Raw genomic sequence first — 22,619 nt, forward strand, 5'->3', positions numbered from 1 at the left:
CTATGTCACTGTGCCCTACGCTATCTGACACTTCGTGGCCTTGATAGTCAGACCTGCAATCTGCAGCACTTGAAGCACTTGTTTCAGGTGGGATAAGTGATCCTCCCAGGTGTGGCTGATGACAGCAGTGTCATTTAAATAGGCAACACTGATGTTTTCCAGACCCGACAAAACCTGGTTAACCATCTGCTGAAAAGTGGCAGGTGCATTCTTCAATCCGAAAGGCATCACAGTGAACTGATAATGTCCTTCCGGGGTTGAGAATGCTGACCTCTCTCTCGCTCCATCTGTGAAGCTGACCTGCCAATAACCTGACATGAGGACAAAGGTACTCATATACTTGGCAGCGTAGAGCTTGTCAATGAGCTCATCTGCCCGAGGAATGGGGTGAGCATCTGTCTTTGTAACACAACTGCGCCCCCTGTAGTCCACACAAAAGTGAACTTCAGTCTTCCCACCACTGGTCTTTTTAGGAACCAGTACCACTGGGCTATCCCAGAAGCTGTGGAATGGCTCTATCACTCCAAGGGACAGCATCTTAGAAATATCCTCATTGATGGTGTCTCTGACCTTATCGGACATCCAGTGAATCCTACTCTTCCCCAGCGTATTGTCTCCAGTGTCCACATCATGGGTACACCAATCTGCGTGACCAGGAGTCCGAGAAAACAGACCAGCAAACTGTCCCAGTAAACAGTGACAGTCTATCAGTTGCTGTTCTGACAGGTCCATTGCAAGGTTGACACCTTCAACTGACCCATCTTTGGCTTCAGTATACAAGAGGTCTGGGAGGGGATTGGTCTCCCCCTCAGTCTCTCCGTCAGTCACTAATGTCATAACCAAGTCATCCCGACTATAATGGGGTTTTAGCCGGTTGATGTGAAAGACCCTGCACATTTGTTTAGGTCCTTTCACGTCAATGAGATCATTCACCTCACTGACCTTTTCTAGCACACAGTAAGGCCCAGTCCACTTGTCCTCAAGGGCATTGGGTTTGACAGGCTCCATAATCCACCTCCACTGGCTTGGACAATAGACTGTCACAGTGGCCTTCTGGTTGTGCAAGTGCTTCATCAGCTCCTGACTGGCCTTTAGGTTCTTTGTCAACTGTTTCATGTACTTTGCCATTCTAGACCGAAGGCCAAGTACATAGTCCACCACATCTTACGTAGTGGATGAGGGTTTTTTCCGTCCCTTTTTCACACAAAGATAAATCTGTTCCCTGGGCTAGTATGAGGATCCAAAGGACACATAATATCCATGCTTTTACTCTTGAAAGGCCACCCAACCACGGGTAGTGGAATTAAGGGGGCATTTGTAGCACCACCTGACTTGCCAGAAGCTTGACAAGTCAGGCATGACCGGCCAAATTCCTTAACCTGTACAGCGAACTGCAGCCAGTAAAAGTGCGCAGACAACCGGTCTGATGTCTTAGTCACTCCTAAGTGACCCACTATAGGTCTCTGGTGAGCCAAATGCAGAAGGAACTATCTGTGGCATTGGGGAATCACCAACCTTCTGGTGCCCTCGCTGTCAGGTTCACAAAGAGGTGGTCTCCTTACCTCTTGCTTCTGGCGCCCTTTCTTGCTGGAAAGACAGTGGATTTTCTTGTCAAAGAGGTAGGGGAGATCAGGCTGACACCCCAGAGTAATCCACGAGGTGACCAGCCAAGCCACCTCCAAGGTGGATCCAAAAATCTGAGGAGAAACCCTCCCGGGAAAAAGAAAAACCTTGGATGTTTTAAGTACAAGTTCTCTTCTGTCAGAGGAATTGTTTGTTTGGGTCCACTGTAGAAGTGATGTTTTTGTTGAGGCAGCTGCGGAGCATGGCAGGAACCACAGCCAGGATATTCCACAGAGAAATAGAAAAGCGCCAAGTAGAGGACAGGTACAGATCCAGAGGACCCGTAGACACGGAGAACAGGAAGAGCAACAGGAAGGCACAGAGAATCTCTAGGATCCAGGAGGAAGAGACGAGCAAGAGGCAAGTAGGAAACTCAACACAAGGGCTGAGAAATCAAGCAGGACAGAAGACTCAAGAACAGCGCTGGTGCGAATTACTGAGGAGGTGTGACACAAGGGCTCCGGTTCCTGTAATGAATATAAGGCTTCTGGGTTTTTGAAACAAGGCATCCTGATTGGCCGATGGAATTCGAACAACTATACGTTACCAGATCACCTATGTTATACAAAGGGGCATCTTGTCTGCGTCTGTCAGAAAACCTCTTCATCGATTCTCTGGCTTGGTTGAGTTCTTGATTCTCATTATGATGAGTAGATTGAAGTTTCAAAATCCATTGGTAAACTGAGGGCACGGCGAGATTCTTGAATCGGGGTATCTGGTAAGTATTGCAGGTGTTGTACGTAGACCACGAAAAACTGAGTATTCTGTATTGAAGTGTGATAGGCATTATTACAGGCGTAGTCAGCTAAGGGTAGCAACACCGCCCAGTTGTCATCAGCAGAAGGGGCAAAGCACTGCAGATATTGCTCAAGAAACTAATTAGTTCGCTCTGTCTGTCCTTTGGACTGAGATTGGTATCCTGAAGATAAATCACGTTTGATTTTTAACACCTTGCATTTATGAGTCCAAAATGTGTAAATATATTGAGGACCTCTGTCCGAAATGATTAAAGATGGCAACCGTGCAAACGAAAGACATCATGAAGAAAACAGCTTTGCCAGTTCCAGGGCAGTAGGTAATTTTGGCAGGTACGAAAGTGTGACATCTTAGAAAAATAGTCAACCCAACCGTTATCATGATTGTGGTTAATCCATTTGAGGGAGGCTTTCTACTATAAAATCTGCTGCAATAGTATCCCAAGGTAGGGAACTGGAAGAGGTACTGGAAGAGGCATCAAGTGACCCATCGGTCTCTGAGGAACATGTTTATGCTGAGCACATATCACACATGAACTTATGTGGTTGTCTGTGTCCTTTCACCATGATTGCCAGTATCGGGAAACTGCCATTCTGGTACGGGTTATTCCCCTATAGCCTGACACAGGATGGTCATGAAACATATGCTGGAACAGATTCTGAAGACGTGTCAAAGGTACGTATAACTTCTTATCTTTAAACATATAACCTTGATGTGAATGTAGTCCAGGAGTGGAACCTTGTGGAAGGGATTTGATCTCTGATAAGAGTTGCTGAAAAAAGGAATGTACACCAAAACAAAGAGCTTGGATGGAAGCAATCGCTCGCACTGCTTATGCCTTTGGTGGAGATGATCGGTTTCCGGGACGAGGCGTCAGCCCGGAAACAAATCGTCTCCACCAAAGGCACAAGGATGTGCGAGAGATTGTTGCCTCCTTCTGGAACAGCCCACCTGCCTCTCTCCGTCTTCAGCTGGACCGCCTTAAACTCTGGAAACTCCTCAAGACATTCCTCTTCTCTTCCTCTTTCTCTCTACCTCTCCCTTGCTAACCTCTTTTCTCTTCTCTCCGGTATCCCTCCTTTGTTCTTATCCCCAACCTGTTGTTTTGTCAGCGGACTGGTCACCTGGTGCACCGCCAGGTGCAGATCCTCACAGGTCCCAGGCTCCCCCGCCAGTCCTGCATATGCCACCGGGCCTCCGCAGTCTGCCTCGCATTACCACACTCAGAATATGTTCCATGAGAGTGGCACCCACTCTGCACTAGACCCTGGCCCCTGCTTGACTGGACGCATTTGCCCCCCTACCTCGCACTTCTATCTGCACACTTGCATGACCTTGAATGTACTAGGTTTAGCATGTTTGTCAGTCCTGTCCTCCTCTCCCTCCCCACCCTGGCTGCCTGCATGCATAGGCACATTGATGACCAAACCTTTCTTGTCTTGTATGTTCCTCCCCCATCCTCCATTTCTTCCCCAACCCTTTGTCACGCACTTATTCTAGTAGAAGGGCCCGGCCTAGTATGCCAGTTATTGCTGTTAGTTCATTCAGAATCTTCAAGGCCTAAGAATGACGATGATATCCCCTTGTTCCCTTTCCCATCTTGAGGCGCTTTGAAGCACTTCACTTGTGTATAAGCGCTTTACAAATAAACAATTACAATTACAGAATTGGTACTGCCTGCAATATAGGTAATCCGTAAGTTATACTGTGCAAAGAAGTACGCTCATCTTGCTTGCCTGCTATTTCAAAATTCCAAGTTCTGTAGGGCTTGTAGGTTACCATGATCCGTTCGGAAACTCCACCTGATATCTAGCCCCCATCAAAGATGTCTCCACTCTAAACATGCCTGTTTCAAGGCTACAAGTTGTTTTTCCAGAACTGAATAGTTAATTTCACTTGCTGTGAGGGAACAAGAGACGTAAGCGACTGGGTGTTCTATGTTGTCTGGCTGAATCTGAAGCAAAACTGCACCAATTGCAGAGTCTGAAGCATCGGCTTCTACTATGAATGGTTCTGCCGTTGAATGGTTCCGCCGTGTTTGGCTGACACAGTTGGGAGCCTGTGTAAAGGCCTATTTAAGGCTTGGAAAGCCCATTCTAGTTTGTCTGTCCAAAGAACGGTAACGCTCTTATGAAGTAGTTATGTTAATGGTTGAACTCACAAGGAAAAATGATCGATGAACTTGCAGTAAAATTCAGCCAAACCAAGGAATTGTTGTATCTGTCTTACAGTTGTTGGTGTCTTCCAATTTAGGACTGCTTTGACCTTTCTAGGATCCATAGCTATTCGTGCATCAGATGGAATATAATCAAGGTAAGAGACTGAGGAGGAGTGAAAGATGCAGTTTTCTAACTTGGCTTTCAGTTAATGAATCTGTAGTCTATGGAGGACTTCACAAACATGTTCTTGATGAACACATGGATCAGTAGAAAACATGACTTTATCATCTAGATATATTATAACAGTAGTGTAAAACAAGTTGCTAAAGATCCTGTCTACAAAGCGTTGAAACACTGCTGGAGCAAACAAAATGGCATCACTCTGAATTTGTATAATCTGAAGGGTGTTCTAAAGGCTGTTTTCCACTCATCTCCGGATTTGATCCTGATGAGATGGTAGGCCCCCCGAAGATCGAGTTTTCTAAATATCTTTGCTTGTCTTACCGCCTACAGAATGTCCTTGATTAAAGGTAGGGGGTATTTATCTTTCTTAGAGATTTGATTCAAACCCCGTAAATCCAAACATCGTCTCAACTCAGAAGTGTCCCTCTTTGGGACAAAAGACAATGAGGTGCCTCCAGTTGACTTAGAATGTGTAATCAAGCCATTTCAGAGGTTCTTGTCCAGATAGTCACAAAGTGCTTTTTTTCCGATTCCGACAAAGCAAACATCCTATCAAAGGGAAATGTTGTGTATCCAGTAATTCAATGGAACAGTCTTTGTTCCTGTGATGGATTAGCTGAGTATCCTCTTCCTCGACAAAGACTGAAGCATATTCTTAGTATTCAGGTGGCAAAGTGTTAAGATTATGCAATGCTACGGACCAAGACTCATCCATGCTAGAGTCTGCTGAGTTGTTGAAGCAGTTCAGAACACACTCCTCTGATGTTAAAGATACTGAACCGGCTCTCCCATCGATGTAAGGGTTATGTCTTTTTAGCTATGGTTTACCCAGTATAATGGGGTAATGGACTGTCTTTATTAGATCGAAGTATAGCTTTTCACGATGATTCCCAATACAAAACGGTATGTTTTCGGTCTGATAACGAACTAGGCCTGAACTGAAAGGAACTCTGTCCACACCTTCTACAGGGGCAGAATGGTCCTTTTCTATGATTGTAAACTGATGTTCTGTGGCCCAAGAAAAGTCCATAAAAATGCTGGCTGCGCCACAATCTAATAAGGCCAGAAGTACAAATTCCTGTTCTCCTTGTAACATAATTTGGACTTTGAGAGCTAGGAGGGTGGTATCATTGGAAGGCATCTCAATTTTAGACATCATGAAGGGAATTTCAGACACATCCTGCCCCTTACTCCCAACTAGGGACCAGAACTGGCATTTCCCGAATGTTGGACTGGAGCGACAGGCCAGTCTTTCACCAGATAACCCTTATTCCCACAAACCACATAAACAAACCCTGACCCCTTCTTCATTGTCTTTCTCATCTGAAAAAGGGCCTCTTGTTATTCTAATCTGCATTGGTTCCGCCTCTGTTGTAGACTGCATTGAAGGAGATAAGGGAAGGTTTTTGACACATGGTCGGGAAGCCTTGTGCTTTCTTCATTCTGTCTTATGCTCCTGTAAACGACAGTCCAACTGTAATTCTGCCAGGTCATCTTTCATTTCCTTTGCCCAGCTCCTTACACACAAAACAACCTTTAGGTGGAGAGAACGCAGGTGTCCCAGTGTTAGGGGTGCCTGCTCTCTTCTTTTAGGTATGCACGGCTGAAGTAGAGTTTTGGGATTTCCCTTTTTTCTTTTGGGGACCTGACTTCGAATAGGATTGGGTTAGACCTTTGTCCTTCCCATCCTTATTTATTTATTTGTCTGATGATTTCTCATCCGGTTTGGGTGTGCTCGCCTGAGCCTTTTTCTGGAATCAAGTACTCACAAACCTGTCATCAGCCTTTACAAGCTTCCTAGGGTCTCTGATAGCCTTGTCCACAAGATGCTGGTGTAGGTCAACTTCACAATGTTTTTTGTTACATGCTCCCACACAATCAAATTGTACATCCATTTTAAATGTGTTAACTTTGTTACCAGCTACCCACCCGCTCAGGTATTTCAACTACAAGCGTGTGAACACTTCAAATGTCTGACCACTTTTCTTTCTGAGCTCTCTGAAGCTCTTGAGATACTGTTCTGGGGTTTCACAGAACTTCCTGAGGGCTGCTCTCATAAACTGGCCTTTCCCCAGGAGATAACTGAAGAATTGCATCCGTCCCTGGTGTCGGTAAGTGACTCATCTGGGCTGAACCCCATAGTACCTTATCCACCTCCTGTAGCTGGAAAGCCAGCTCAAGCACTTCAAACCAGTCAAAAATATCCTTTGCCACTTCATAAGCTTGCACTTAGTCTTTGGGAATGTGCTGTCAGGGGTTATCCCGGGCACTCTGGGGTGAGCCACTATTGCTGCTTCCGCAAAATCTGTTGGCCACCTTCTTCTCTTCAAGCGCCAGCTTGCACAGCTCTATGGCGGCTCTGTCCCGCTCTATGGTGACCTTGTCCTGCTGTTTCTGTTTCTAGTCTCCTCACCTTGAGCAGGAGCTTTCTAGCCGCTACCTCGTTAACAGCCAGAACAATTACTGGGCCACATAGAGACTGTTCTGAGGCCTGGGACCTGGGGGATGACACACTAGCCCCTGTCCTTAGTGACACTCTCGAGTGTTGTGAAACCACAATTGCCCCCTTGTGGGATGATTGGCAAGAAACACTGCTCCTGCGGTCATCCTTGACATTTTCCTCCTCCGGAAGGTCTTGCCCACTCGGGTACATGGGGCCTAGCCCGTCTGCTGGGGTGTTCTCCCCAACCGTCCTTACTTCCACCCAAGCTTGGAGGCTGGTCAGCAACTCAGGTTTATTAACCTTAGTGCAATGGGGAAGTCCCCTCTCTTGACATAAGACGCACAGGACATCCTTGTTCCTGCCTTTTACAGTCTTCATGTCAAGATCCATGACTATTACTAATAGCTAACAGTGACTAAACATTTTCTGCAGCAGTACTTTAATCGTTGAGTGACTAAGTTGTGCGCAAGGCTCAAACTGATCTGATCGCTTGCTGCCAATGTGACAAATCAATTTACTGGGCACCAGTGGTCCAGGGATGAATATCGGTTTCTAAACCATCAATCAGCCCCACACCCCTAGTACACCAGAAGGGATCCAAACAGAGTGGAAACACAAGTCACTCATAAACCTCCTTGTCTTGGTAATGTGGATGGAACGGAAGCCTTATTTCTGCAAGGTTGTGGATCATTGGTTAGTTGCACCACAGCGAAAATACAATTATTACCTACTGGTAAAAGGGACTATCCAGTTAAAATTGTATAAAACGATTGACTTTATTAGGACAGACAGTTTCACAAAGGAAAGGGATGCACTCTGGATACTGGCTGGAGGGTAGTCGGTAAAGCAATCAGTGTTACGTGTTCAAGGTTTTTTTGGTTTCAGCACCAAGGGAGCAAGGGGTCATAAATGTCACTAGGGGCCTTCGGAGAAGGACCAGGGGGACAGAACCACAATGTACCTGGTGTTTGAGATGGTCTTGATGCTTGACAGCTTCGAGCCAGTTTCAGTACGCTTTGCAGCTCCTGCGACAGAGTTCAAGATTGGAGACAGTTGTGGGTATCAGGCGGCATGATTCCAAGGTAAGTCCCATTTCCTCCCCCCAGTGAAATGTTATGCGGCCAAGCTGCACTGTGTTTATAACAGATAATTGGGTCCAGCTGCAGAGCTTGGGGGAGCTAGGAAAAGAATGTTGAGTTCAGGGAGGAAGCGTAGGGATGCGCTCTTTGAAGGTTGAATTCATGGGAGCAGGGCACAGGGTTTTGTGATGCCAAGAGGACTGGCGAAGATTTAGAGCACTGCCCACACCCGAAGAGCGGTCATTTAATTTGAACTGCACCTTAGGGATCAATAAACAAGCGAAATTTAAACACCAGAATGGTGCCCCGATCAGATCATCCATGGGCACCTGGGTTCCTAGCAACATAAGGGAGGAGACGTGCTAGGGCTGTACCATGATTTGGGGTGGGAGGAGCAGAGGTCATGTCAATAAATGCGTCTACAAGGGCAGGGAGGTGTTTGTGTGTGCCACAGTGTCTGTTATAATGAGGAGGCCCATAGTATTATCAAAGCAGGCTTGGCCTCGTTGTTCTTACTTTATTCAGGTCCTGACATAGCGGTGCACATTATGTAATGGTCAACAGTATTTTGCTCATTAGAGAAATATATTATTATTAACAATGTACCTGGTAGACAATCAAGTTCTAAGTTTTGAGCGTGCTGATATAGTAGGCCACATGGTTAGGGGAATGTGTTTAGATAAAGTGTAGCCAATAGGAAAATGGACTATAGGGGATGTTTAGCATTGTATATATGTGTTAGTCCATGAAAAGTGCAAGATTATGTATCAACCTTTCTATGCATCATTATGTTAATTTGCAGTTTTCCGCTATAAAACCTGTAATCGTTTTCAGTGTGATGAGCTCTGTAACAGATCAATTCTACAGGACAGTCTGACACTTTTGCATGCAATAAAATGTTGCTTTATTTGCAACCAGTGCATTGATTATTTGGTCTATTTGGGATTGCTTTTATCACTCAGATTTTGGGTCATTCACCCTACAGTTACGTATTGCCACTTGCTTCTTACAACTTCTCATCCATATGGGCTTCCCTTTCTGTGGCCAGCACATGGGAGCTTCAGAGCTACAATATTCTTGTTAGAGAAATGCCTGGCTCATGCATTTTTTATTTGTGCAGTTTTACCAAGTGGTACACTTGTATCAACTCAACTGTACCTCATCTTCTTCATTGAGTAACATGCTGTAACATGACTGTAAATTATGCTTATTTTTTTCCTTACTGTATATTAACCTGTATATTATGTTTTGTCAATCTGCCATTTAACTTGTATATTATGTCCATGTCAATCTGCCATGTAACCTAAGTGATGCACCCGGATACCCTTGGGCCAGGTGCGCTATATAAATAAATAAAATACAAATAAAATACAAAATGCAGGTGAATGTCAGCTATCGGAATCAGGCAGGAAACATATCAATTGTCTTATCTTCCGTCTGTTTGGCATTCTTGTCCTACCTTGGGCCTTTTCGGTACATATCCAACCTTTCCACCGCAGTGCCCGCATTGGTCCCTGACTGGAGGGAGAATCCATCTAGTCAAATTCTGCCATTTGGGATATGCCCACTCCATAGACCTGCCACATGCCTCTTCTTCAGCACCCATTATAACCACATGTTAGGAGCATGCAGGCAGCAAAGGGGTTAGCAGCAGGTAGCACTGGTATACACAGCTGTTTCAGTGGGTGCCTATGGATGTGGCAATGATACATGGAAGCCACAGGGAGACTTGGGAATGAGCAACAGGCTTCCCAGAGCTCACCAGTTATTTGAAGCTTGAGGGCGCACAGACACTCTTCCTACTACCTCCGCCATGGGATTGCCAACTAAAAGGTATAAAAGGTGAAGATGAGGAAGTCCTTTCGTGAGCTAGGTAAGGGCAGCAGAGCACCCTGGTGCCTAAGGAAACACTGCTCTTGGGCTGTCGAGTGGTGAGAGCAGGCCACTGCATGAAGGCTCAGTTAGTGGTGGATCACACATGGATCATAGCCACCTTCGTCGCCAGTTGTTATGACTATTGCTATCTCAAGTGCTGAAGGAACCACAATCGAGTGCCTATGAGTAATGGCACGCTAACACAATCATTAGAACTGGTGGCCAGAAACTGCCCCACAAAGGCATGAAGCGGCGTATTTATTTTCAGCGCATTGGGATGCCTTTTGCCTTGCTAACCCCACAAACAACTGGCATATCACATGTCATAACACTTCCCTTCCTTTTCCTGCTTGATCTTGCCTGATGCTGTCATTCTCCCTGCACACCCTGAACACCAGTCTGAACTTGCTTCCTCATGGTCTACTGCTTCCCTGCAGACACAGCTGCTGCTGCTTCTTCCCATCTAATATGTGTTCACCACTCTATAGATCTGGGTTGGCCACAGACTCCGGTGTGTGTGGGAAGAGGAAAGGACGAGGAGAGTTGACCTGGTGGAGAGCCGCAATGGAGTGAGAAGTTGGTAGTTTGAGCTATAGCTTTGATGTTGCAATTGAAATGCAGATATAATGTGTGTACCAGGGGTGGAGAAGAATATCTCATACGGACAGCTGGACGGATTCCTGCTGCCAAAGGATGTTTGTCCCTTGGTAGCCTTGTCTCTCCTGGCACCTATTCCAACTTGCACCACTGCAGCTTTCCCCCATGTGCACCAACCCATTCATCCAGCCATATACTCATCCATCCATCCAGTTATATACCATACATTTATCCACAGACCGATCCATTTACCCATCCACTGACCCACCAACTAACCCAAACATCAACCTACCGCTCCACTCATCCATCGATTTACCCATCCACTCACATTATTAGGTTTATTTTGGACTACATGCCGATCAATTCATTACAGTTCACATACTCAAGGTAAAAAAACAACAACAGTATAGTTATTGATATTAAAATAAAACAAATTCAAGAGAACATGATAAAACTATTAAAATACTAACCAACACAGATCATTAGATAACGGCTTTACAAGCGTAAATCTCATTAAATTATATAATCGGATCTAACTCAATTACAATGCTAAATTCAGGTACTGAGTACAGCATTGCCCCAACATTTTAATTAATGTACAACTGCAAGCGTAGCATGGACCTAGCTGACTGATTTCCACAAAGTTAGTGCTTGTCTCGATAGGTTTACTCCACTACTCCTCAGAACAGTTTTCAACTACTTATTCCTAAAATTCCTGTATAGTGGAAACAAAAGTGTGAGATATCGCCCTGCAGGTGAGCCAATATGGGCTTGCATCAGTAGAACTGGCTTGACAGTAATGAGTTACTGATGCTCAAGGGTGGCTATCTGCATGAAATGTTATGTACAATGACCACATGGTTCAGTTATGCTGAGCCAACACTCTAAGCCTAAAATACGTTTGTTTTCTTCATATGCTCGAAAACTCTAATTAGTTTGACATTTCTCAACCATATCTTTTTGTACCCATTCTTTAAACACTTGATTCCCACTCATCTTGAAGCCACTCATCCATCTATTTACCAACCCACTGATGTATCTCTCATCCACCCGTCCAGCCATTAACCTGTCTATCCAGCAATACACTCACCCATCAGTTTATCCACCGAAACACTAATATATCATCCATCCAGCCATTCATCTATCCCCATACTTATTCACCAGGCACCAATCACATATTCATCCACCTATCTAGTCACACACTCACCCGTCCAATCACACAACCACGCACAAAATGACTCTGAAGGTCTACAATACGTATCGGTGGACAGCACCAATAACCCATTCACCCATCAGTTTATCACACTGATATATCATCCTTCCACCCATTCATCTATCCCCATACTCATTCACCAGCCACCAATCACATATTCATCCATCCATTTAGTCACACACTTACCCATCCAATCACACAACTGCACACAAAATTACTCTGAAGGTCTGCAATACTTATCAGCTGACAGCACTAGTAATTATCTGCACAACCCCAGTGCATGGTGTATTTTGGGTGGTACCCACTGCATATGTCATATATATGAACAGTGTGTGTGGCTGGGGCAGCATCAGTCCCTGTAGTCATGGGAGATTCTGTGAGTGATGCTGTGTGTGCACTGTAATGCACATCACACTCTTTTTTAAATGTGGAATTTAGACTCAATGCCCACTTAGTCCTTAGCCTCTGTGCTTAAAATCACAAGCAACATGACCATGATCTTGCATAACGTCTCTGTTAACAAGTTTTGGATTTCCCCGTACTTAGTAATTCTGGTACTGGCATGTTATTACTAGAGCAACTGTGCTGATAATTGCTAATTAAAAGGACTACTGCTGTGCAGGAGTACACGGACAGTAACAAACCAAACAGCAATAGTACTACGACTCCAAAATAAAGGAATGTCCAATGAAGGTTCTTTACAAATATATACTTTCATTATACAGACCAATATCCAAAATAATTAATTAGCAAAAATAGTAGCAAAAACACAACCATGTAGAAAGAACACAGGAGATGCAAAACATGACAATAGAAGGATTCTAGGTACCGTATCAGGGGCAACGAGCAAGACATTGCAACAATGTCACTTTAAAAAGATATGTCTTTGTAAAAGGTGAAAAAGGGTGGTTTAGCCATCTCCACGCTCCCAAAAATGGACCACTAGTGTTTGGATCTCACAAAAGCTCTTTATTTTTGCCTGGTGATTTGACAACGTTGATCTGTGTTTCTCCGCACTGTGCATCTGAGTCTAACAGGCTTGAATGCTGTGAGTATGGTGATCCAAGCGGCAAGCCTGCATTGAGCCTGGTTTGAAGTGAAGCTCTGTGCAGTTCGATGCAGTATCAGAATGGTGCAATTTCAAAAGTCCACCTGATTAGGATCGACGGTTGAGTCGGTTCAATGCGAGGGGTACTGCTGGGTCTAGTCGTCGGGCGAAACAATGCTTCCAACCATTCGATAGGAACATCCTGGTGTGTCAAGGTTTGAAGATGCAGCTGTTCTATGATTTCTGCAGCAGTGAGCTTCTTGTTTGAGCCAGGACATACTCTTCTGGTGTGAGGCAGTGGCGTATCGGTTCGATGCAGCAACAGAACAGTTTGAAGGTTTGAAGAGAGTGTCAAAGGCAGTTCCATGGCCCTGAGTGGTTTGAAGGCATCAGAACGCGGTCGACTCAGGCTCGAGGATGGTTTGAAGAGGTGGAATACAGAAATCCAGCTGCTTTCGCTTCTCTTGTGCTGCAAGTCCCAATCCAGGGTTCATGGACATAATAGGACCCTTTCCTTTCACTCCCAGTATGTGGAGGCTAGCTGGCACCTGCTGGAATCCTTCACCTACAGTGAGTAGCCAGGGTACCAGTGCAGCCGGAAGAGTGGATAGGTCTTGGTCCAACAGCAGTCACCTCCAAAGTTCCCTGGGGCTTGTTAGGAGACAGAGCTTGCCTATGCCTTGAAACACCTGCCTTCCCTTTTGGTAGAGGGCTTCGGAAAGGAATTCTCCCCTGTCAGGGCCCAAATGTATTCTTTTGTCCTTAAGAGTCCAAAATGAATCAAAGATGGAGTGGGAAATCATGTGATCTCCCACTCCTTCTTTGATTCCTCTTGGACTCATAAAGACAGATGAATACATGTTACTTGCCAGCCTGCGGTAAATTGTTCAATCCCAGCCACTTTGTCAATTGACCATAGCCTTCTCGCATCATACTCAGAGTGCTTTGCTCTGCAGGTAATAAAGGGGACAGGAAGGGGAGAGAGCCCCAAGAAAACAAGATGGTAAAAGCCTTCTCTGTCCCTTTTGGCTCTAACCCGCCTGTTCCCAATCCTACAGCTTCAAAGGCCCTACGGTGTGTAGCACCCTAGGGTGAAGCTGGTCTTTGTCATGAGTGTGGCTCTTTAACATGTGGTTCCCAGGAGCTCTGTTGCAGAGGGTTGCCTGGTCTGGGTAGAGGTGTTACCAACCTCCTAGAGGATGAAAAGGAGACAGCCTGCCTACCATTTGTCTTGCTTGCTGAAGACAAGACCGGCAGTCTGGCAAAGAATCCACATAGCCTTTCCATAGCTGACCTGAACTCACATGTTTGCAAAAGTATGGTACACCACTATAAGACAGTGATCCCAATCATAAAGGTGAAGCAGGCACAGTTACAATATGTACCTTCTTTGCCTTTTGAGGTAATATAGGTCAAGAGGAGGCTACTCCCAAGAGGGGGCATAATTTTAGCAACTGATACATAAAAATGTACACACATCCAAAATTAAGGAATGTCCAATATTCGATACAAATATATACTTTAATTAAACACACCAATATACAAACTAACTGACTAAAAACACTTGCCAAAACCCACCCTTATGGAAAGAACACAGAAGAAGCAAAGCATGAAGATGAAAGCATTTTGGGTACTGTAGTAGAGATGGAGAGCAAGAAATAGCAACAATGTCACTTTAAAAGGATAGGTTTTTGAAATGGGTGCAGAAAGGGTACCAAACACGTACCTTCTTCTTGCTTGGTGATTCAACTGTGTCAAACTGGGTTTCTCAGAGGTGTGGGTGCAGGCGAAACTTGTTCGAATGAGTGAGTCACAGTGATCCTGATGTCAAGTAAGTCAACAGTTGGGTTTGAAGTGACGCTCTGTGTGGTTCGTTTTGGCGTCAGAATGGTGTGATTTGAAGAGTTGTTTCAATGCGATAGGTATCACTGAATCAAGATGTTGGGTGAAACTATGTTTTCAGTGATGTGAGTTTAAGTCCGAGTTGGTTTGATGTGAAGATCCTGAAGGTTCGATGTGCAGTTGGAAGACTTCTACAGTAGTGAGCTTCTTGTTCGAACTGCAGCAGGCGACATGCTCCGCTAGCGCCAGGCGGCGGAAAACTGGTTTGATGCAGCAACACACTCGTTTTAGGTTCAAAGAAAGTGCCTAAGGAAGCACCATGGGTCCTGAACTCAACTTGTGCTTGAGAATGGCTCCAAGAAGCAGAACACAGCAAGTCAGCTGCTTTGGTTCAGATAGTAGCTGGCACCACAAGGAGTGCTTCACCTCCAGTGTGGAGCCTAGATACTAGTGCAGCTGGCAGAGAGTGCTGATCTTGCTCCAACTGCAGTCACCCCAATGTTACCTGTGGATGGTTAGGGGACAGAGCGTGCCTCTGCCTTGTAACACCATTATTCACCTCTGGCAAAGAACTTTGGAAAGGACTCCCAACAGGGTGCAAACAAATTCTTCTGTCCTTAAGAGTCCAAGAAAAAGCAATAAAGGAGTGAGAGATCTGTTCTTTATAAGGCACAGGAGCACATGCGATTGGACAACTGCCAGCCTGTGATAAGGGCTCCAATCCTTGTCTCTGTGGCAAGTAACCCTTTCCTTCTTGCATCATTGCCAGAGTGATTTATTGTGCTGGAAATGGAAGTGACAGGAAAGAGATGGAGCTCCAAAGATAAACAAGATGGGTAAATCCTCCTTTGTGCCTTCTGGCTACTCAAAGTCCCTCTGGTGGTGTGCAGCAACCTGGTCAGAAGCTGACCTTTGTTATGGGTGTGTCTCTCTGAAGCTTGGTTCCCAGCAGCTGACTTGCTGAGGTTTCCCTGGGCTGGGGAGAAGCGTTACCCTACCTGCAAGTTAACTAAAAGAAGACAGCCTTCTTACCTTTTGTCTAGGCTACTGAAACCAAGACAGGCAGTCTAGCTACTAATCCATAGCTGATTTGAGCTCAAAATGTTGACATGAGTATTATATAAGATTTGATGTAGCTTTAATTATTGTGTATACTATCAGTTTCCACACCAAAACCCAGGTATGGCTTATTCTTAGCATTTCCCCGCCACCCAACTGATCATCGCACATTTATTATGGCTTGGGTCAGGGGTGCAGATTCAAATGTAACCTCTGTCTCCAGTGACCTTGGTATCACAGCAGCTGTCAAACAGGGCACCTGGCACCTCTGGACCTGCTCTTTGCCACTGAAGAGCAGGGGCTGCAGATCAGAAGACTGCTGCAGCAGCGCACGCCTGTTCAGAAGATCTCACTTTCTGAGATGGAATACCCACATCCTGTTATTTATTAAGACACATTTTAAAAAGCTTGGGATTCTACCCCCTTACCAGATGGCAATCATTCACAATCACTAAAGCAGCTCTACTAATGGATGCAAGTCACTTTCCGGGCTTCCATCGTTTGAATTATTGTGGGAGTGAGACTGTGTGGCCATTCATTCCGTGACCTCTCTGCTGAAACTACCGACCACTGCACTCTTTTCACCCACACGTTCACACAACCATCAACTCAGCAACATCTATATACACCACACAAAAGCTTTTCAGTCTAAAAAGCCAGTCCTGTTGGCTCTGCAGACACTTGTTACTTTTGCCACCAATTACCAAATGAGCTACTTACCGCCGTGTAATAACACAAACAACGTGTTATTTATGTAGCACTTCCTAATGAACATTGTATACACAATTTGTGTTACCCAAGCTAAAGGAGTGAGTTGGGCATCAGGGGATTGAACCCTCGACATGCAGAAGACGCACAGATCACAGCAGCGTGAGGTTAACCTAAACCGCCTGAATTTCCTTGACAATAGAAACGGCTCAGTCCACTTTCCCTTTGCAAAGTTGCTGCCAAGCAAGGTGGAAACGGAAGTGAGTCTGGGAAGCAAGGTGAACTTATCTGCCAAAATGTTGGCGAGGTGAGACCCACACAGCCAAAGGAGCGTGGGCATCGGCCTGTTCTGCGCCGCCATGTTTCGTGCAGCTTCATGTACACAGTATAAAATGGCAAAGTGGTCACTGTTCTTTTAAACAGTGTGCGATCAGACCTGTTGTCCCCTCCCTCCCCCACCTTTGCATCTGAGCAGGTAGAGACCGCTAGAATGTTTCCAGCCCAGACAGCCACATGCAAGGATGTCTGGCCGGGCACCACCTGCTGCACGTACCTGCCAGACTGTCGCTGTTGCATTTGTCTGTGGTGCAGCAGGATGTGCCAATCCTCATGGCAAACACAGAGTTCCTGAAGGAGAGGTCTTTAGAGCAGTATTTGCGTTTCAAGGCTTCATGGCATCCCTTGTAGGAAAACAGGATTGTATCGCCCTTTGCTGGAGAAAGAAAAATAGCATTAATCAAATGAAGGGTTAAGAGCATCAGTCACATTGGGCACCGGGCAAACATTTCAACAGGAGAAAGGTAAAATCCCACAGGGCACAAATCCCTTTCTACCTACTTGCTTCCCCTCTGGGCACATCTTCACTGCAATGTTTACGATCTATCGTGTGTGTGAGTGAGTTATCGAGGGATGTTTGATGTGCAGGCCCTTTCTTTTGGCCCACTGTTGGGAAGCGTTTCAAGCCTCTCCCAGCAAAAGGGTGGATCGTGATCTGTAAGTGCTGGTCTAGGAAGCAAAAGCATACAAAGCAACAGAGGATCGAATCCCTGTTCCGTGCTTAGAAACTGAAGTCAGGTACAGTATTCTTATTTAAAAAAAAAACCGATTCAATAAATGATCCCATTGTAACTTGGTCACTGTTTCCCATCGAACCCGATATCTTATCTAGCATACGTTCTTTTGCATCAAAAGAGCACACTGTTCCCTCCTTTGATATCAATGACTGAGCACAGAGAGGCTCCTCCTGTTAACTCATATTGTGGAAATGATTGACCGTGTGTCCAGGTCCCTTTCCTGCAACTGGGAACCAAGAGGGTTTAACCCTTTCCCCTCCCGGCAGTGGGGAGATGTTCGGATGCGGTCAACAACCACAGGGCCAAGACCAATTGGCCGTGCAATATTTTGCTGCGTGCTTCCCTTCTGTCTTCTATGACTGAATTCTACAGTGATGTGGCATTTATTTGCTTTACTTTGACATTGATATATGAAATGCAAAGACCCATGTTGGTTTGTTTTGCCCATTTACTGGGAGCATTCATTCACGCCTAAGGGCGCCATGGCGCTAAGCAGAGCTCCAGATTTGGAAGTTGGGGTATTTTTGCTCTGTTTTCTGAAGGGTGGAGTAAAATATTTTTTGGGTGAGCAGTGACATAATTCCCATTCCCCAAAAGAGTGTCAGGCAAGTAAAAAAATAAGTTAACTCTAAAACAGGCTTCTAGAAATTCATGCAAATTAAGTTTCCTTTGTATCTTAAAGATCCTCTTCAGACCTGCCAGAAACTGCGCTGGTGCGCCTTCGCGCCACCCTGCTCTGCTGGAACCACTGATCAAAGCAGAGCGATGGAGCTGCCTGGGCGGCAGGGGAGGGCAGGCTCCTATGTGCCTGTTTCCTATTTCCTGCGGTGGGTATCTTCACCCCCAGTTGCTTTCATTAGGAATATTTCACTGTTTATAGGATGTGAAAGTAGCCCCCTCTGCTTACCTATATGACTGGCGCTAAGAGAGTGAGTGGGATAGAAGAGTGGCATGAGTGCAAAATGAGATCTTTCTCCATTTTTGGGTACCACAAAGATAATATGGTCTTCTGGCTTGGTGCATATTTGGAGAATGATATACTAATTAGCACGGGCTCATTAGCATAAAACCTCTCATGTGCAATACCCACTGGCTTAAACTGTATTCCTTTGCAGAATGGATGCCACGGGCTGCGATGATCAGGCTCGTCTGAGGATCCTTAGTAGAGTTCCAGGTGTTGCAGTTCGGAGCCTCTGGCATTTCATCAGCAAATATTTAGGACTGCCTGCATAGACTGCAGCACAACAACTCAGTCTGGCAACATGTAAAGCATTTGTTAGTTGTACTTGATTGCTGAATGCAAAGAAATGCAACATCTTAACAATGGATCGCAAAAGGCCAAAACACATTACAACCAACGTCTTGATTTGGGCAGTCAGAGCCGACTCAATTGTGGCTCAACTCTGACCCCTAGGTTCGAAACCGTATGAACTGTGCAGGGAAATTCGCCAGGAGGTTCGGGACGAAAGGAGGAGTTTGCTCCCTGCGAGGCTGCACAGTAGGACTTCTTTTTTTCTTGCATTCAATCTCAGCCTCTTTTCATCCACCCACTTGCTAAATGCTGTCATACCTAGTTTGCAATTGAAGACAGTGGCTGCATCTCCATCCAGTTGTAAAAAGGCACTTGGTATCAACACAGGCGTATGAAGACCCCTGGCGAATGAGCGAAGCAGTTTAGGGAGTGGCTGGAGATACATATTGGAAGACGCTAACCGTGCATAGAACGCTGAAGTTGGGAGAGGTTTTTGAAGAATTTAAAACATTTGATAGCAATGACTGGTGAAAGGTCTGCATGCAGGGGGAAAGGACGACACTCGTCATTGCCTTGGCCTTGGTTACCTACTTGGCCAAAGTCTTCAAATGTTTCAATGAAAATGACGAAGTACTCCTGAGAGAGAAGGCACAACGAAATGGGACCTATCAAGACATTGAATTGGGACATGTCTGCTGGGGAACATTTTGGAAGCTTCATTGTAAAGGTTAAAGACTGATGAAAAAGTCACAATACCTTTTTAAATAAATAATAATAAAAAATGTGAAAGGTCACAGCGAAATTGAGGCACCTGGTGGAACACCAGAGGTTACCCAGGTGGCATACATTTCAAATGAATCCATCACCAGAGACTGCTTATTATTTCCTACCAAATCTTGGATCCAGGCCAGCACCTAACTGAAGATACCCAACCACTTTAGCCAATTCGCTGTCCTACTGTCTGGTACAGCAACAAGACTTGACACAGTGTTTGTGGTATTAGGATCCGAGTCTGCCTCCACATAAGGCAGGCAACTGATAGTTCTTTAATCCCATTGACGGCTGTTTTTGGGATCTCTCAAATTATGCATGCGATCCCTTCTATAGTTAATGTGAAAATCCAAGGAAATTGATATTAAACATTTTTCTGGACATATAAATAGAAGCATCAGCATCAATGTGTAGTCCAAAGAACTTTACTTCAATGTAATAATTTAACAATTTGCAGAGCATAATCTTTTTATATACCATGCATGAGCGTAATATTAGCAGTACCATACTCGGTCTGAGGAAATCAAATAAAGTGTCTCGATTGATCGCAAACACAATCTCTAATTCAGAAGTAGAACGAATAATGATCCCTTTGAAGGATTATTTAAGATGAAGCCTATGCTTGGGCCAGGGCCTCTCTGCCTGTATCGATTAAGAATGAGAAATGTCTTCATCAAAATGTAATCTCATGAAAGAGTTTTTCTCTTTTGTTTCAGAATATTTTCATTTTTTTTTTTTACATTTTCTTTATTGCTTTCTCATGTTTCATCACAATCCCCAAAATGAGCAGTCAAAATACTCCCCACCCCACACTAATAACCACCGCCCCCACAACAAAACATTGGTACAGTACTTTAAAGTCTCTCAAACATATACAGAAATCGTGCCAAACCATTGCATATCATGCCACCTCTCTTCATCTCGCCCAGCTTGATTGCCGGGGTGAGGCCCCGCCATGCAGCTGTAACAGAGTCCATATATAGTCCATTAACCATCTCCTCTTGTCGCTTTAACTATGCACATGCGCCCTGCAACTTGCATCCCCCCCTAACCCTCCAGTGGGTCGGGTGGGCATTTAGCTCCTAGATTTGGCACATCTTGATCCTCGGCCACCACAGAACCCACCTCGTCTCTGTTGAAATATGAGTGCAAGGGAGACCAATAGTCCAAGGGCATACTACCATCCTGGAGGTTCCCAGAGGGGCCACCACAAACTAAACCAAGTGTGATTGTTTCGGCACTTCGGGGGAAACCTGGCCATATCTCCTGGATAGTCTCCCTAATCCAAAAGTATAACAACATCGTCACAGCGTTCCAGGGACCCCTCTCCTTCAACTTATCTCACATGATGATCTGCCCTTGTGTACCACGTCTCCAAGGGTGTGAACGCATAGTCTAAGAAAGTGAGTCTTGAACACCGCCTCGTGAGTTATACCAACCCCTTATACCGCATATATAGCATAATCTGGACTGAAACGCCCCATGTCGGAGCCCATTGCTGTGGCTCTTTCCCAGGCCCAACATGTAGTAGCTGTTGGTTGCACCTCCTGCTTCAGCAGTGTACTCCTCTTCCCCCCAAAGCAACCCTTTCAAGTCATCTGGCCAGGCTTTCGCTTTTTCCGGTTTAGTATGTGGACCTCAAACGATGGGTGCTACCACCAGGTGGCATATTGAAGTTGCGCTGCAAGATAATAGGTAAACAAGTCAGGATATTCCAACCCACTATACTCATAAGGGAGGGTCAGGATAGCAAGGGTAACCCTAGCTTGCTTGCCAGCCCACACCAGCCTCCGTAACAGGCTCTTGGACTGTTTCAGAATATTTTAATTTTAAAGTGTATGTCATTCTTAGATTGCATCTACGTGTGGTGTGAGGGAGTTCAAGCTGCAAGTCTGTCTGTCAGGTCTCGTGTTCTTCAGCGTTTACGTGCTTCTAGATGCTCAACTATCTCCAGCGAGCTGCACGTCAACATTGTATCTGACATTCTGTGGATATATAGAGTGAAGTCCAGTTCTAGTTTTCTAGTCGAGAGGGCTCCAGGGGACCCTCGCATCACACGGGGGCTCTCTACTTTGGGGCATGCTTGTTTCCATTCCATGCCTGTCCCTTCTGCTTTGGTCTTCTTCTCTGTCCAACAATCCATTTCTGGTTGTCCCACACCCCACACACTACACTCCCTATCAGTCTTTTCAACAGGGCATTCCGAGGGACCCGTTCAGCAGATAGAACGAAAACCAAACTCCCTCCCGCATCACCAATCCGGGCGTCCTCCCTGCCTTACCCAAGCCACCTTCCCAGTACCCTTCCCTCAATCAGACCCTTTCCCCTCTTGACCTCTCTACCACCACCCCCTCACCAATCCAACCTCGCATTCATGCCACCATAACCCACACTTTGCATCCCTAAACTGCGCCCGTGCAATCCTAGCCACCACTCCCCATTTAGCTGCCCCTCCAACCCTCACACACACACCCTTCTCCCCTGAATCTCCTAAAGAATAGACACTGTACTACCCAGGTGCTTTCTATACAACATAACTCTTCCTATCTCTCTGCCAAACCCATGACATCCCCCTCATATACGCTCTCACAGACTCCTCCAAGCCATTCAACCCAACAAAATCTCTCCTCAACCTACTAAATACGCCTTGATGCCTCCGGGCCATAGTCCACACTCTATAAATCATAAATAAATAAATACCATGCCTAGCACTCACACCAGGCTCCATTCTATCGACCTTGGAAGGGGTGTCCAGTCAACTGGTCGACAACAAACTGGTCGACTGCAATTTGGTCGACGCAATTTGGTCGAATGCCAAATGGTCGAATTTTTTTTTTTTTTTATATATATATGTGTTTTGTGGGTTTTCGTGTGGGGAAAACAAAAAAAGAAAAAAAAGGGGGTTGGGGGGGGACCCCCCCAAAAAAAATAAAAAAAT

General features: G+C 45.4%; 1 protein-coding gene across 1 annotated transcript in view; it reads right to left on the minus strand.

Moving 5' to 3' along the window:
* Nucleotides 1-22,619, minus strand: part of LOC138521536 (phospholipase A2 inhibitor gamma subunit B-like) — a 130,375-nt gene that overhangs the window by 55,313 nt on the left and 52,443 nt on the right. Inside the window, exon 3 of the mRNA XM_069634448.1 lies at nt 17,139-17,297. Coding sequence (XP_069490549.1) covers nt 17,139-17,297 — 159 coding nt within the window. The remainder of the gene's footprint in view (nt 1-17,138; nt 17,298-22,619) is intronic.

The sequence above is a fragment of the Ambystoma mexicanum genome, chromosome 1q (genome assembly GCF_040938575.1).
Source record: "Ambystoma mexicanum isolate Mex_15411 chromosome 1q, UKY_AmexF1_1, whole genome shotgun sequence".
In the NCBI taxonomy this organism is placed as follows: domain Eukaryota; kingdom Metazoa; phylum Chordata; class Amphibia; order Caudata; family Ambystomatidae; genus Ambystoma; species Ambystoma mexicanum.